Below are 14,790 nucleotides of genomic sequence, written 5' to 3'. Positions count from 1 at the left end.
TTATTTATTATTAGTTAATATTAATTAACGGTCAAAATTTAACGATCAAGATTTTATCACATTATTCGATGTACAGATTCGGTGCGCAACATTCAATAACTCTATCATTTTCCATTTCTGATTCCTATTGAATTTGGACTAATCTTAGTTTTTGACAAGTCTTCTATATGTGGTTAATATTAGTTTGAAACATAAAATTAGTATTTTACTCCTCATTTTATTAAAAGAAACTTAAAAAAAAAAAGTCAATAATTTCCATCGATTTTTTTTTAATTATTTGTTGAAAATTAATCTAAGTAGTTTTATTTATAGTAAAAATCTAATTTTGTTATTAGAGTTCATTAGTCTTAAATTTATTTGATCCTCAGTTTATATTTTATAATTGGGAAGAAATAATGAGTTGATCAGTAAAATATTTTCTTCCTTCTATATAAATAAAATATTATCTTCGTTCTCTTAGGTTGTTAATTTTGTGTTGCTCGAGTTAATGTCTTAAATCTCAATCCTGCTGAGGTATAAAAAAATAACAAAAACTCCCCTAAAATTTTAAAGACAACAAAATTCTCTCTACCGTTACGTTTTAGATAATAAAATAAACTACAAAAGAACAATTTCATAATATTTAATAGTTTATAAGGCTTAGCAACAATTCATTAATGGTAAAGGGTTTTGTGTTATTTAAAAAATATGAGGAGAACTTTTGTTATTGCATCATATAGCTCAGGGTCTATAGTTTAACTCTTATATTTTATATTTTTGTAACTTATTTGAATTCCACGTCTTTGTATAATTTGTCTAAAACTTTTTCTTTCTTTCTTGAAAAATTGACAAAATTGTTTTTTTTTTTTTTTTTTTTTTTTTTTTGTAATGAAGGGAAAAGTTAAAAAAAGGAAAGAGGTGTAGAAGAAACAACAGCTGGTGATAAGAAAAAAAAGGAAAATGAAATTCCTTTCGTGAGTTCTTGCTTTAAATTTTTTATTTTAAGTAATGAAGATTCTGTGTTAACACAAACAGTCCTCAGTCTTACTACATTAAGCCTCACGTATGTCAAGTTATTCAAACCTTACTGCTATTCTTCTATTGCCCCCTGCCACTACCAGTCTATCAATAATCCATTACCATATCGGCATCTCCGTTTTTCCCTACTGAAAAAATATCAGCATGTCCTACAGGGATTTAGATGATGAGGAACGTTGGGCGGAAAATCTCAGCATAATTGATAGCGTTTTTGCCACTCGTGCATATCATGATGTCCGTGAATTAGGTGTGAAACCTCTGCTTTACATAATTGAAGAAATCTTTCAACCTGCCACCCCTAGTGTCCCTCGCTTTGGTCAGGTATGTACTATTAATTTGTATATTGAATGCAGACTACACTAATAAACTTAATTGGTCGGTGACTACGTATTACATGTAGGGAACAAAAGTTCAACTCAATGTATTGGATGACAGCGCTCTCCAGTTTGACCTCAGTGTCATGCTCGATCTTTTGTCATCAACCATCGACGAGGTTTACACTACTATGACTCATCATTCATTATGTTATATATTTGTTTCATGTATTTAGTCTTGTACTTTCGCTTCAATATAGATACTTACTTTTATGGCCATCAAAACTGTCACGCCCCCTGTTACGCAGTCCCAATTCCATCGGATCCAAGTGCTTCATGGGACTCAAGATGCCAAGAGAAGAGTGATTGTTTTCAAAACCTTGCATAAAATCGTTTACCAAACATACATTAAGGAAAACATTCTACATTGTACTACAAATAGTTTTGATACCATGAATATTCAAAATCAGTTACGTAAAACATTGTATCAGAGTACACTACATGTACACACATCACGAATTAGAGCATGCATCCGTGGGCTGACCTACAGCATATATATAAGCAACTCTACACGAACCCTGTAGTAAATCCTGGTTTTGTTGTTTTGGGGGGGGCGGGTGTTGTTGGAAGCCTAGTGAGTGGATAATACTTTTATACGGAGAATAATTTATCCAAAAGCAGTTCATCTAAAACTTATGAATGCCAGTCAACAACCATCCATGCATAACCAAATTAATCATCATCATCCTAGTACCTAGAGACCCAAATCGTACCTCTCATGTATAGGTCTCTAATATAGACAACAAACTAGCTACTCAGCCTAGACCAATACCTACCTAGGGAGTCATCCTGGACCAACACCCACCTAAATAATCTCAACCCACTGAGGCCAATACCCACCTGGTGTAAAAAAGGGACCAATACGCGCCCAAATAATCTCAACCCCCTTAGGCCAATACCTGTTCGGTGAATAATCATCCCACCCAGCCAATACCCGCTAGGTGTATTCCCACTTGGAGCTCATCAGGCACCCATCCTATCTCGGCAGGATGCTAGTATGAGCCTTCTCAAATGCACGCATGAGATCAAATATCAATGCTAGCCCAAGTCCGGAAAGGATGGATACTATCAAAGAGTGGTCTCCAATCCAAACAACCATAGACATATCCACATACAATAATATCATATAAAGCCTATGCAAAACCATCATGGGAAAGTGGTTGCGGTGCTTGTGGCATTTGAAAATGTTGATCATACAAAGTCTATTTACTCCACACATTTACCATTTATTATCCTGCAGTCCTCCAACCTTTAAATCCTTACCATTCACCCACTGTCTAGTGTCTACATGACAGGTTTAAAAGGTAACAATTTACCCCCCAAAATCTCTGCCACGACGTAGATAAATTCCGCCGTGGCGAGACACTCTCGGGTCAAACTCTGTCACGACAAGGAAAATTCTTCGCCACAACGGAGTTTACCTAGAACTAGCCCATATTTTCCATTTCCCTCTTTTGCCGCAGCAAGATTCTTTCCTCGCCGCAACAAGACTCATATTTTCCCAAAATTTGGGTTTCTCTCAACCTAGCCGCGTTTTTCCCTCAACTTCACACTTCTCAACCATTTTTATGTGTCAAAACAACCTCAAAAACATCCACATACATACAATAACTCATTTTTAACAAATTAGACACAATTTCATCAAATAAGATTTCAATAACCTCAACATCAAAACCCATCTGCAACACTCCTACTTCCCACTTTCCAACTCCAATACTAAACACAATCAAACCAGCCCTTCCACATTTTTAGCTGGATTTTCACTAACAACCTCCAAACATCACACACAGACACGCACATACACAAAACCCATCATTCAACATATATAATGATCTTTTCAAAATATGATTTAATGCAAATTTATTACTATTTCACTCACCAATTTCTTCCCTCTTAGCTTAGATTCTCGGATCTTGACTCCTCTTCACCTATTGTTTGCAAAATAATGAAAGATGACGGTTTCCCCCAAGAATAAGAGAAGAAATTGAAAATGCTAAGGTTTAGGATGACATGAATGCATGAATTTCACTTACCTTGAATCAATTTTGGGTTTCCTTCTCAATTTCTCTCTTTTCTCTTCTTCTTTTCTTCTTCCTCTTCTTTTTCTTCTCCAAATTTTTGCTTCTTCTCCCGTTTTTTGTCCCAAATGAGAGAACCCTAGTCCTCTAATACTACCTCGGCAAAAATTATTTGACCGTCACTCAATTCAGTTGACACTTTCCTCCCTCAAAAGTTCCGAATTCTTACACTTTGCACCCTATATCACAACCAAAATTTCTCAGTAAAACTTATCGAAATATGGAGTATCAGAAAAACCACTTCTCATTTTCACCATAAACGCTGCCACTTCAAAACTACCTCTCAACCTCACCCGCAAACTCTGCGAACTCAATATAATTCCAATCTTATTCTTATATATGTTCTAATATCCATTTGGAGTTATTGTTTAGCTAAAAATTCCGAATACTCCAGACGAAATTATTATTTTCCAGCAATTCTAATCCATTTAAAGTTGCTTCTGCGATTATAGTAGCTAATAATTAAATTTCAAACATAACTATTCTGATGTAGATGACCCTTTAGGTAGTCATGATTGACGGCACACCCAAATTCACTTTTAGAGTGCACTTGTGCTCAATTAAGACTTTTGTTGAACCCTTAATTTGTTGACAAAACCCAATGAATACCTTCAGGACCTTGTTTGAATGAACCAAAGTGATACAAATATCACACACAACAAGCAAGCAAACAACTACACAAGGATTTTACGTAGTTTACTAAATTACTAGATTCAAAGAGTACAATCCTAGTTTCTCACTTTCTAGATCTTAATTACTTAACCACACAATCTTTCAATCTGTTTAGAGTTCTTGCTCAGTTTTATAGTTGGAAGCTTGTTTAACGTGTTTTTCTATCAAGCTCTCTAACTTACTCATAGTTAGTAGCTAAATAATTCTAACGTGTGACATTTCTAATCCATTTACAATTATGGCTTTTGTGATCATAGTAACTAAATAATTGTGTAGTTATAATTCATTTACAATTATTGCTTTTGTGATCATAGTAAATAATATGTTGGGTTTTCTCAAATTTTTTTTTTTTTTTTTTTTTTTTATCCCACTGTTCAAATAACATAACATTGGGTCACAGTCAATAACATCCTCGGCTTCGTTTGGTTGGATTTTGGGAATAGTACTTTTAGTATTCCCAAAAAAGTTAAACAGTAAAATACCCAAAAACTCATAATATTATTCAACTTTATTCAACTTTTTTTAAACCCTTTAAATTTGTTAATTTAATTAAATACCCCTAAATATTTTTAATGTTTTTGTTACAGTGACTCCGGCCACCCTCCGGTGGTGGTGGTCGGCTGTCCGTATTTGAGAGTGGGTTGGAGGTGTTTTTGTTAACTTTTAATGTTTTATTATAGGGGGTGTTTTGTAAAAAAACAAACATAGGGGGTATTTTAATTTATAAATCTTACATCGTAATACCCGCCCAATTCAACTTTTTTTTAACTTTTTTCAAAAAACTTTTCCTTAAAACACAAAATTGTGAACCAAACGGAGCCCTCATCATCTAGAATAATGATAAGACAAAAAACAATGTGCATGGATAGGTGGTGAGGGTCCATATTGACTATCATAAGGTCTCTCTCGGTAGCTACTATATTCATTGTTTTTTCCTTGCTTCATTGTTACATGAATTTTTTAAAACAAAATTTTTTGTCAAGATTAAAAATCTAATATTTTACGCAGAAACCCTCTTCAACTCTGTCTCAAATTCCTCTTCGACGTCCTTATTTGTGGCTTCTCCAAGAATAACAATCCCCAACTTCAATACTGTTTTACACCCATTTGAGAGATCGAGGGTTTAACTATTATAAAAAGAGATTATTAAATTCCAATTTACCATTCAGAAATAATGTGAAATTGCCCCTTTTGATTATCTTATAAACTCATAATGACAGATATCCAGCAAGATTTCTAGTGGTGGAGATGAACATGAAACAACCATGGGAATATTGAAAAACCTTCGAAGCTACAACTGGGATGCAAAAGTGGCGCTAGCCTTGGTTGCTTTTGCTTTTAACTTCGGTGATTTCTTGGTGATGGCACAACCTTATTCCAGCAACCCACTTCTCAAATCAGTTCCACTCCTCAAGGAATTGCCAGACACACAAGAGCGAGTTGACACATTTGAAGCAAAGTTCGTGGAACTTAGCAACCTCATCAAGGCCACACTAAATATGACCAAATGCATTGTTGAGTTTATTGAGTTTGAATCTCATAACAAAATCAAACTCTATTACAGGACAAAAAGGGATATTCTCAGCGCAGTTTACTGGACCATTAAGTGCATTGTGGGTTGCACATCACAAATTTTGGGCCTCACTGGCATGGGTCGGGGGTATGCTAATCCTTTCTCAATCATTCTCACCATATGTGTTATTTATATATCTCCGTTTTTCTTTTTTTTGTTTTTGTTTTAAACTTGTGTTTTTATAGTAAACGCCATAGTTCATACAAAATTGTTGAAAAACAAATTAGAAATGTCTAAAATACCATTCTTAAAAGTTGAAAATAATGGCTATATCTTAATATCTGTTAAACTTCAATGGGAAAGACTAATGGAATGGTGTTTAGGCTCCTATTTTCAGTCCTAGCATGTGCTTTCTACAATTTCGTGAAAATTATGGGGGTTTCCTGATAATAACTTATTTAAGTTTCCATTGCTCATTCATTGGAGTGCGTGGAGGATATTTTTGTATATAGAATAGAAATGGAGCTTCGAATTGTTGTATAAGTTCATTAAAGAAAAATGTGTTCGACATGTTTGTTTAAAACTGATATTTTGAAAATTCAACAAAAATATCAGCATTTTTGTATGAAAAGGTATTTTGATAATAAATTTAAAACAAACACTTGACATAAGGTCTCTACTGACAATTAAAATTTTCTTCTTGGTTGCCTCAGGAAAATATCATCAATAGAAGAGACAAAGTCTGCCCAGAGAGTCCGCAGCAAGCACATCTACCTTAAGAAGGAGCTCAATGAACTAAAAGGTGAATAAAAGTATTGAAAAGATGAAACAAACGCTACGATTCCGTGTAATTGATTTGATTCATTCTATGATGACTAAATAGACAAGTAATAACATTACTGGGTGTGATGCAGAAGAGAAAAGGTCACGTGAAGCAAGTCAAACACTTGAGAGACTCATGAAAAAATTTCATAATGATAACACAGAGGTTATGAGGGGATTGATTTATGCTAAAGAAGATCAGCGACCTCTCCTCAAGGGTGATACCCAGACAAGGGTTTGCTAATTTTCTCTCATTTCTTTTTTCTGAATTATAAAATAAAATATCCTCAGTAAAAGGCCAGTTTCATTCAATTTTACTCAACAATTATTACCATTGAATCATAAAAATAGTTATAAAAGATTATTGCATGCTCTTAACCTTGGTATTAAAACTGTTGTATATTTTATGACAAAAACAGGCTGGCATCGAAGTTTTGAGGAGTAAGCATGTGCTGCTTCTCATTTCAGACATGAAAAACACTGATGAAGAGCTATTCATCCTAAAGAAAATGTATAAAGAGTCTCAAAATGATCCACCAAGGGCTGAGAGTCAGTACGAAATGGTGTGGATACCAGTTGTGGACAGGTCAACCCCATGGACCCATGCAAAGCAAGATCAATTTGAGAATTGCCAATTGAGAATGCCATGGTACTCTGTGTATCACCCTTTGATGATCGACATAGGGGTTATCAAGTACATCCAAGAAGAGTGGCAGTTCGAGAAGAATCCCATTATTGTGGTATTTGATCCTCAAGGGAAACTGATCAATAATAATGCCCTCCACATAATCTGGATTTGGGGAGGCCATGCATTCCCTTTCACTAGCAGTATAGAAGCGGAACTTTGGGCGGCACACAAGACTTGGAACTTTGAGTTTTTAGCCGGCTCTATATATGCAGACGTTCCCATTTCGGTAATATATGCGTACAAAAGTTCAGATATGGACAAAAGTAGATAGCTTAAAATGAGCAAACTAATATTAACAAATTGTTGGTCCTAAGTTTTTTAAATGTAGAGGTCCCAAACAAGAATTCTTTTTCATACTTGGTACAATTTATTTGGTAGCTGAATGAAATTGTGCATAATAGTCCATAATGTACAGTTTTGCTATTTCAGAGAGAAGAAGATAACTACGTGTGCTTGTACGGTGGAGGAAACATATATTGGATCAAAAAATTCACAACCACAGCACAGAAAGTTGCAGAAGCTGCACGCATTAAACTGCAGATCCTTTACGTGGGGAAAAGCGACCCTGAAGAGCAAATTCGCGAAAACATCTCCATAATTACTGTGGAGAAGCTTAGCTATTCATTACAAGATCTCACTCTGGTTAGGTTCTTCTGGGAGCGGTTAAAGAGCATGCAGCAGTCTAAAATGCATCTCCGCGGTACTGAGGAAAGCGATCCTGTAATGCAGGAGATTAATACTATTCTTAGCTTTGATAATAGTGATGAAGGATGGGCTGTGTTTTGCAGGGGTTCAGACATGGCTATCGCCCAAAGTGAAGAGATTTTGCGATTCTTGAACGATTTTGATTTATGGAGAACATATATGAACGAAAAGGAATTTGTAACTGCACTCAAACATTATCACCACAAACTGTTACTTGTGCAACGCATGGTATCACCGCATAAGGATAACATGGAGGTTCTAAGGGCATTGATTCATGCCAAGGAAGATCAGAAATCTCTTTTTAAGGGTGATGCCCGGGAAACGGTATGATAATTTTTCTTTCATTTCCTTTTTATGAATTATTAAGAAATAATAAGCCTTACTGAAAGACCAATATATTTCATTCAATTTTACTCTAATAAATTTATATCAAGTTAGAAAGAGACCTACTTGTCATTGAATCCTAACAATATATACCTAAAACATATTATTGCTCTTGAATCTTTTAATGCCAGAAAGTTTCAAATTGCATGACAAAAACAGGCTAGCATCGAAGTTTTGAAGAGCAAGACTGTGCTTCTCCTAATTTCAAATGAGGAATTTGCCGATGAAGAGCTGCTATTCATGCTAAAGAAAATGTATAGAGAGTATCGTAAGGATCCAGAAAGGGAAAAGAGTCAATACGAAGTGGTGTGGATACCAATTTTGGACAGGTTAAACGAATGGAACAAAGAAAGACAACAGCGATTCAAGAATCACCAGTTGAACATGCCATGGTACTCTGTGTATCACCCTTTGCTGATCGACCCAATGATCATCGTTTACATCCCGGAAGTGTGGCACGTCAACAAGAAGTCTATTCTTGCGGTACTTGACCCTCAAGGGAAATTAGTCAATAATAATGCCCTCCACATGTTCTGGATTTGGGGAAGCCTTGCATTCCCTTTCACTAGTGAGAAGGAGGCAGAACTTTGGAAGCAGCAGACTTCGGGGATTAAATTGCTAGCCGACTCTATAAATGAAGACATTCCTAATTGGGTAAATATACTTTTCTAAATTTTAATTCATAGACCTAAAATCTAGACCAATAATGTGATCAACAATATGACAATGCTGGATAGCTTCAATGGTCTAACTAATGTTACCAAGTTGTTGATCTATAATTTTTTTAAACGAATAGAGGCAATGATTGTTTCTACCTATTGCAATTTATTTACCAAAATAAAAATGTGCATGGTGGACCATAATTTACAGTTTTTTTTTGCGATTTCAGGTAGCTGAAGATAACTACATATGCTTGTATGGTGGAGGAAACATAGATTGGATCAAGAAATTCACAGCCAAAGCACAGGCAATTACTGAAGCCGCACACATTAAATTGCAGATCCTTTACGTGGGGAAGAGCAACCCTGAAGAGCAAATTCAGGGAAACATATCCACGGTTATAGCAAAGAAGCTTAGCCATTCATTGCAAGATCACCCTCTGGTCAGGTTTTTCTGGGAGCGGTTAAAGATCATATGCCACTCTAGGATGAAACTCGGCCGTACTGAGGAAAATGATCCTATAATGCAGGAGATTAATACTATTCTTGGATTTGATGAAAAAGATGAAGGATGGGCTGTGTTTTGCAGGGGTTCAGACATGGCTATCGCCAAAAGTGAAAACATTTTGCAATGCTTGAACGATTTTGATTTATGGAGAACATATATGAACGAAAAGGAATTTGTAACTACACTCAAACATTATCACCGTAAACTGTTACTTGTGCAACTCATGGAATCACAGCTCAAAGATAACATGGAGGTTCTAAGGGCATTGATTCAAGCCGAGGAAGATCAGAGATCTCTTTTTAAGGGTGGTGATGCCAGGGAAACGGTATGCTAATTTTTCTTTCATTTCCTCCTGATGAATTATTAAGAAACAATAAATCCTTACTGAAAGACCAATATATTTCGTTCAATTTTACTTAAATAAATTTATACCAAGTTAAAGAAGAGACCTAATTACCATTGAATCCTGACAATGTATGGCTAAAACATATTATTGCTCTTGAATTTTTTCGTATTCAACAGTTCTAAATTGCATGACAAAAACAGGCTAGCATCGAAGTTTTGAAGAATAAGACTGTGCTGTTCCTCATTTCAAACGTGGAGTTTGACGATGAAGAGCTGCTATTCATGCTAAAGAAAATGTATAGGGAGTCTCGTCAGTTTGAACTGGTGTGGATACCAATTGTGGACAGAGCAACCATAAGGACCGTAGCAGAGGAAAACCAATTTCTTATTTACCAGTGTACGATGCCATGGTACTCTCCATATAAACTTTCCCAGATTGACCTAGCGGTCATCATGTACATCGAGCAAGTGTGGAATTTCAAGAAGGAGCCTATTCTTGTGGTACTCGACCCTCAAGGGAAATTGATCAACAATAATGCCCTCCACATGCTCTGGATTTGGGGAAGCCTTGCATTCCCTTTCACTAGCACCAGGGAGGCAGAGCTTTGGAAGCAACAGACTTGGGGAATTAAATTGTTAGCTGACTCTATAAATGAAGCCATTCCTAGTTGGGTAAATATATTTCTCCAGATTTTCATTCATAGACCTAAAATCTAGACTGATAATGCAATCAACAGTATGACAACGCTAGATAGCTTCAATGGTCTGACTAATGTTACCAAGTTGTTGACCTATAATTTTTATTAAATGAAAACGAGGCAATGATTGTTAGTACTTTTGCATTTATTTACCAGGGCAAAAATTTGCATGCTGGGCCATAATTTATAGGTTTTTTGCAATTTCAGATAGCAGAAGAAAACAACGTATGCTTATATGGGGGAGGAAACATAGACTGGATCAAGAAATTCATAGCCAAAGCACAGGATGTTGCTGAAGCCACGCACATTAAATTGCAGATTCTTTACGTGGGGAAGAGCAACCCTGAAGAGCAAATTCAGGAAAACATCTCCACGATTACAGTGGAGAAGCATAGCCATTCATTGCAAGATCTCCCTCTGGTTAGGTTCTTCTGGGAGCGGTTAAAGATCATATGCCACTTTAGGATGAAACTCGGCTTTACTCTAGAAAATGATCCTATAATGCAGGAGATTAATACTATTCTTACCTTTGATAACAGTGATGAAGGATGGGCTGTGTTTTGCAGGGGTTCAGACATGGCTATCACCCAAAGTGAAGAGATTTTGCGATTCTTGAATGATTTTGATTTATGGAGAACATATATGAACGAAAAGGAATTTGTAACTTCACTCAAACATTATCACCACAAACTGTTACTTGTGCAACGCATGGTATCACCACACAAGGATAACATGGAGGTTCTAAGGGCATTGATTCATGCCAAGGAAGATCAGAAATCTCTCTTTAAGTGTGATGCCAGGGAAACGGTATGATAATTTTTCTTTCATTTCCTTTTTATGAATTATTAAGAAATAATAAGCCTTACTGAAAGACCAATATATTTCATTCAATTTTACTCTAATAAATTTATATCAAGTTAAAAAGAGACCATATTGCCATTGAATCCTAACAATATATAGTTAAAACATATTATTGCTATCAAATCTTTTAATATCAGAAAGTTCCAAATTGCATGACAAAAACAGGCTGGCATCGAAGTCTTGAAGAGCAAGACTGTGCTTCTCCTGATTTCAAATGAGGAATTTGCCGATGAAGAGCTGATATTCATGCTAAAGAAAATGTATAGAGAGTATCGTCAGGATCCAGAAAGGGAAAAGAGTCAATACGAAGTGGTGTGGATACCAGTTGTGGACAGGTTAAACGAATGGAACAAAGAAAGGCAACAACGATTCGAGAATCACCAGTCGAACATGCAATGGTACTCTGTGTATCACCCTTCGTTAATCGACCCAGCGATCATCATTTACATCCCAGAAGTGCGGCACGTCAAGAAGAAGCCTATTATTGCGGTACTTGACCCTCAAGGGAAATTGGTCAACAATGATGCCCTCCACGTGCTCTGGATTTGGGGAAGCCTTGCATTCCCTTTCACTAGCACCAGGGAGGCAGAGCTTTGGAAGCAACATACTTGGGGAATTGAATTGTTAGCTGCCTCTATAAATGAAGCCATTCCTAGTTGGGTAAATATATTTCTCCAGATTTTCATTCATAGACCTAAAATCTAGACCGATAATGCGATCAACAGTATGACAACGCTAGATAGCTTCAATGGCCTGACTAATGTTAACAAGTTGTTGATCTATAATTTTTATTAAATGAAAACGAGGCAATCATTGTTGGTACTTAATGCAATTTATTTACCAGAGTAAAAATGTGCATGCTAGCTCATAATTTATAGATTTTTTGCAATTTCAGATAGCAGAAGAGAACAACATATGCTTATATGGTGGAGGAAACATAGACTGGATCAAGAAATTCATAGCCAAAGCACAGGAAGTTGCTGAAGCTGCGCACATTAAATTGCAGATCCTTTACGTGGGGAAGAGCAACCCTGAAGAGCAAATTCAGAGAAACATCTCCGTGATTACAGTGGAGAAGCTTAGTCATTCATTGCAAGATCTCCCTCTTGTTAGGTTCTTCTGGGAGCGGTTAAAGATCATATGCCACTCTAGGATGAAACTCGGCTTTACTCTAGAAAATGATCCTATAATGCAGGAGATTAATACTATTCTTAGCTTTGATAACAGTGATGAAGGATGGGCTGTGTTTTGCAGGGGTTCAGACATGGCTATCGCCAAAAGTGAAAACATTTTGCAATGTTTGAGCGATTTTGATTTATGGAGAACAAAAATTAACGGAAAGGAATTTGTAACTTCACTCAAACACTATCACCGCATGCTGTTACATGTGCAACTCATGGAATCACCGCATAAGGATAACATGGAGGTTCTAAGGGTATTGATTCATGCCAAGGAAAATCAGCCACCTCTTTTTAAGGGTGATGCCAAGGAAAAGGTACGCTAATTTTTCTTTCTTTTCCTTTTACTGAATTATTAAGAAATAATAAATCCTTACTAAAAGACCAACATATTTCATTCAATTTTACTTAAATAAATTCATATCAAGTTAAGAAGACTCAATTACCATTGAATCCTAATAATATATTTGCTAAAACATATTATTGCTCTCAAATTTTTTCGTATCAAAAAATTCTAAATTGCATGACAAAAACAGGCTAGCATTGATGTTTTGAAGAGCAAGATTGTGCTCCTCCTAATTTCAACTGAGGAGTTTTCCAATCAAGAGCTATTCATGCTAAAGAAAATGTACACACAGTCTCATCAGGATCCAGTAAGCGTAGAGAGTCAGTACGATGTGGTGTGGATACCAGTTGTGGACAAGTCAACCGAATGGAATGAAGCAAGGCAACAGCTATTCAAGAATCACCAGTTGAACATGCCATGGTACTCTGTGTATCACCCTTTTTTGATCAACCCAGCAGTCTTCATTTACATCCAAGAAGTGCGGCACTTGAACAAGAAGCCTATTCTTGTTGTACTTGACCCTCAAGGGAAATTGGTCAGCAACAATGCCTTCCACATGCTCTGGATTTGGGGAATGCAAGGCTTCCCTTTCACTAGAGCAAGGGAGGCAGAACTTTGGAAACAACAGACTTGGGGAATTAAATTGTTAGCCGACTCTATAAATGAAGACATTTCTAATTGGGTATATATAGTTTTCATTTATCAAAATTCCCATTCAGAGGATGATTGTATATACTTACTACAGTTTAGTTGGCTGAACAAAAAAGTGCACGATAGACCATGATTATACTTTTTTTTTTTTTTCAATTTCAGATAAAAGAAGAAAACTACATATGCTTGTATGGTGGGGAAAACATAGACTGGATCAGGGAATTCATAGCCACTGCACGTAAAGTCGCGGAAGCTACATCCATTCCATTGCAAATCCTTTACGTGGGGAAGAGTAATTCTAATGAAGAGCAAGTTCGCAAAATCGTTGACACCATTACTGTGGAGAAGCTCAGCCACTCGTTGCAAGAGTACCATCAGGTTTGGTTCTTCTGGCAGCGGTTAGAAAGCATGTGGCATTCTAAGACGCAACTCGGCTGTACTGTGGAAAATGATCCTCTACTACTGGAGATTAATACTCTTCTTAGCTTTGATAAAAATCATGAAGGATGGGCTGTGTTTTGCAGGGGAACAACCATGGCTGTGGCCAAGAGTGAAACCATTTTACAGAGCTTAAAAGATTTTGATTCATGGAAAACACATGTGGAGGACAAGGATTTTGTGACTGCACTCAATCATCATCTTAACCAGCTCTAGAAACCTACATCTATGGGAGAGACAGAACATAATTAATATCGCCAAAAATCGGGTTTTGTATTGAATAAGGTAATTAATGATACTACTTGCCAGCAAATAAGCTTGTGTACTTTGTTGTAATGATAATTCTTGTTACTAGTCGCCTTTAACTCTGGGATGGTAATATAATAATTTTATTTGTATTTATTTATTGATTTATGATCAATTCATAATTCAAATTCTCGGTTCCAATTGAGTAGATTGATACATATGATAATTGAATGATTGTTATGTTCTATCCCTCTGAATAACATTATGGCTCCGCTGCCCAGGCAGTACTCTTAGAAACAGAGATGCTCTATCACTCCTTGTTGTGGATTTTTCTCCTCTGAGAATGTAATGGTTTGCTGAATTTTGTGAATTCAACTCAATCTTTTCAATAGAAAGCCAACATTAACAATGTTTCCTAGCCCTTAAGAGGGGAAGGCCATAAGAGTCTATGCCTTAATTTCTCCTCCACATCTAGGCCCTGGAGGAGTGCCATCTTAAATAAGTGACAATTGTTGAAATTGATTTAAGGTTGCTTATCTGAAGTTCTCCACATTCTACTACCATTAATAAGCAATTAAATATCAAACTTTGTCGCTGGAAACGCAAA

General features: G+C 36.2%; 1 protein-coding gene across 1 annotated transcript; it reads left to right on the top strand.

Annotated features, from left to right (window-relative positions):
* Positions 1 to 13,128: 13,128 nt before the first annotated feature.
* LOC116119933 (protein SIEVE ELEMENT OCCLUSION B-like) lies at positions 13,129 to 14,153 on the top strand. Its single transcript, XM_031405870.1, has 2 exons — positions 13,129 to 13,530; positions 13,662 to 14,153. Exons 1-2 carry the CDS (start codon positions 13,129 to 13,131, stop codon positions 14,151 to 14,153), a joined length of 894 nt encoding a protein of 297 aa, XP_031261730.1.
* Positions 14,154 to 14,790: the final 637 nt, after the last annotated feature.

The sequence above is a fragment of the Pistacia vera genome, unplaced genomic scaffold (assembly GCF_008641045.1).
Source record: "Pistacia vera cultivar Batoury unplaced genomic scaffold, PisVer_v2 Contig911, whole genome shotgun sequence".
Taxonomy (NCBI): domain Eukaryota; kingdom Viridiplantae; phylum Streptophyta; class Magnoliopsida; order Sapindales; family Anacardiaceae; genus Pistacia; species Pistacia vera.
Note: the sequence above shows the minus strand (reverse complement) of the source record. Positions and strands in the feature narration are given on the sequence as shown.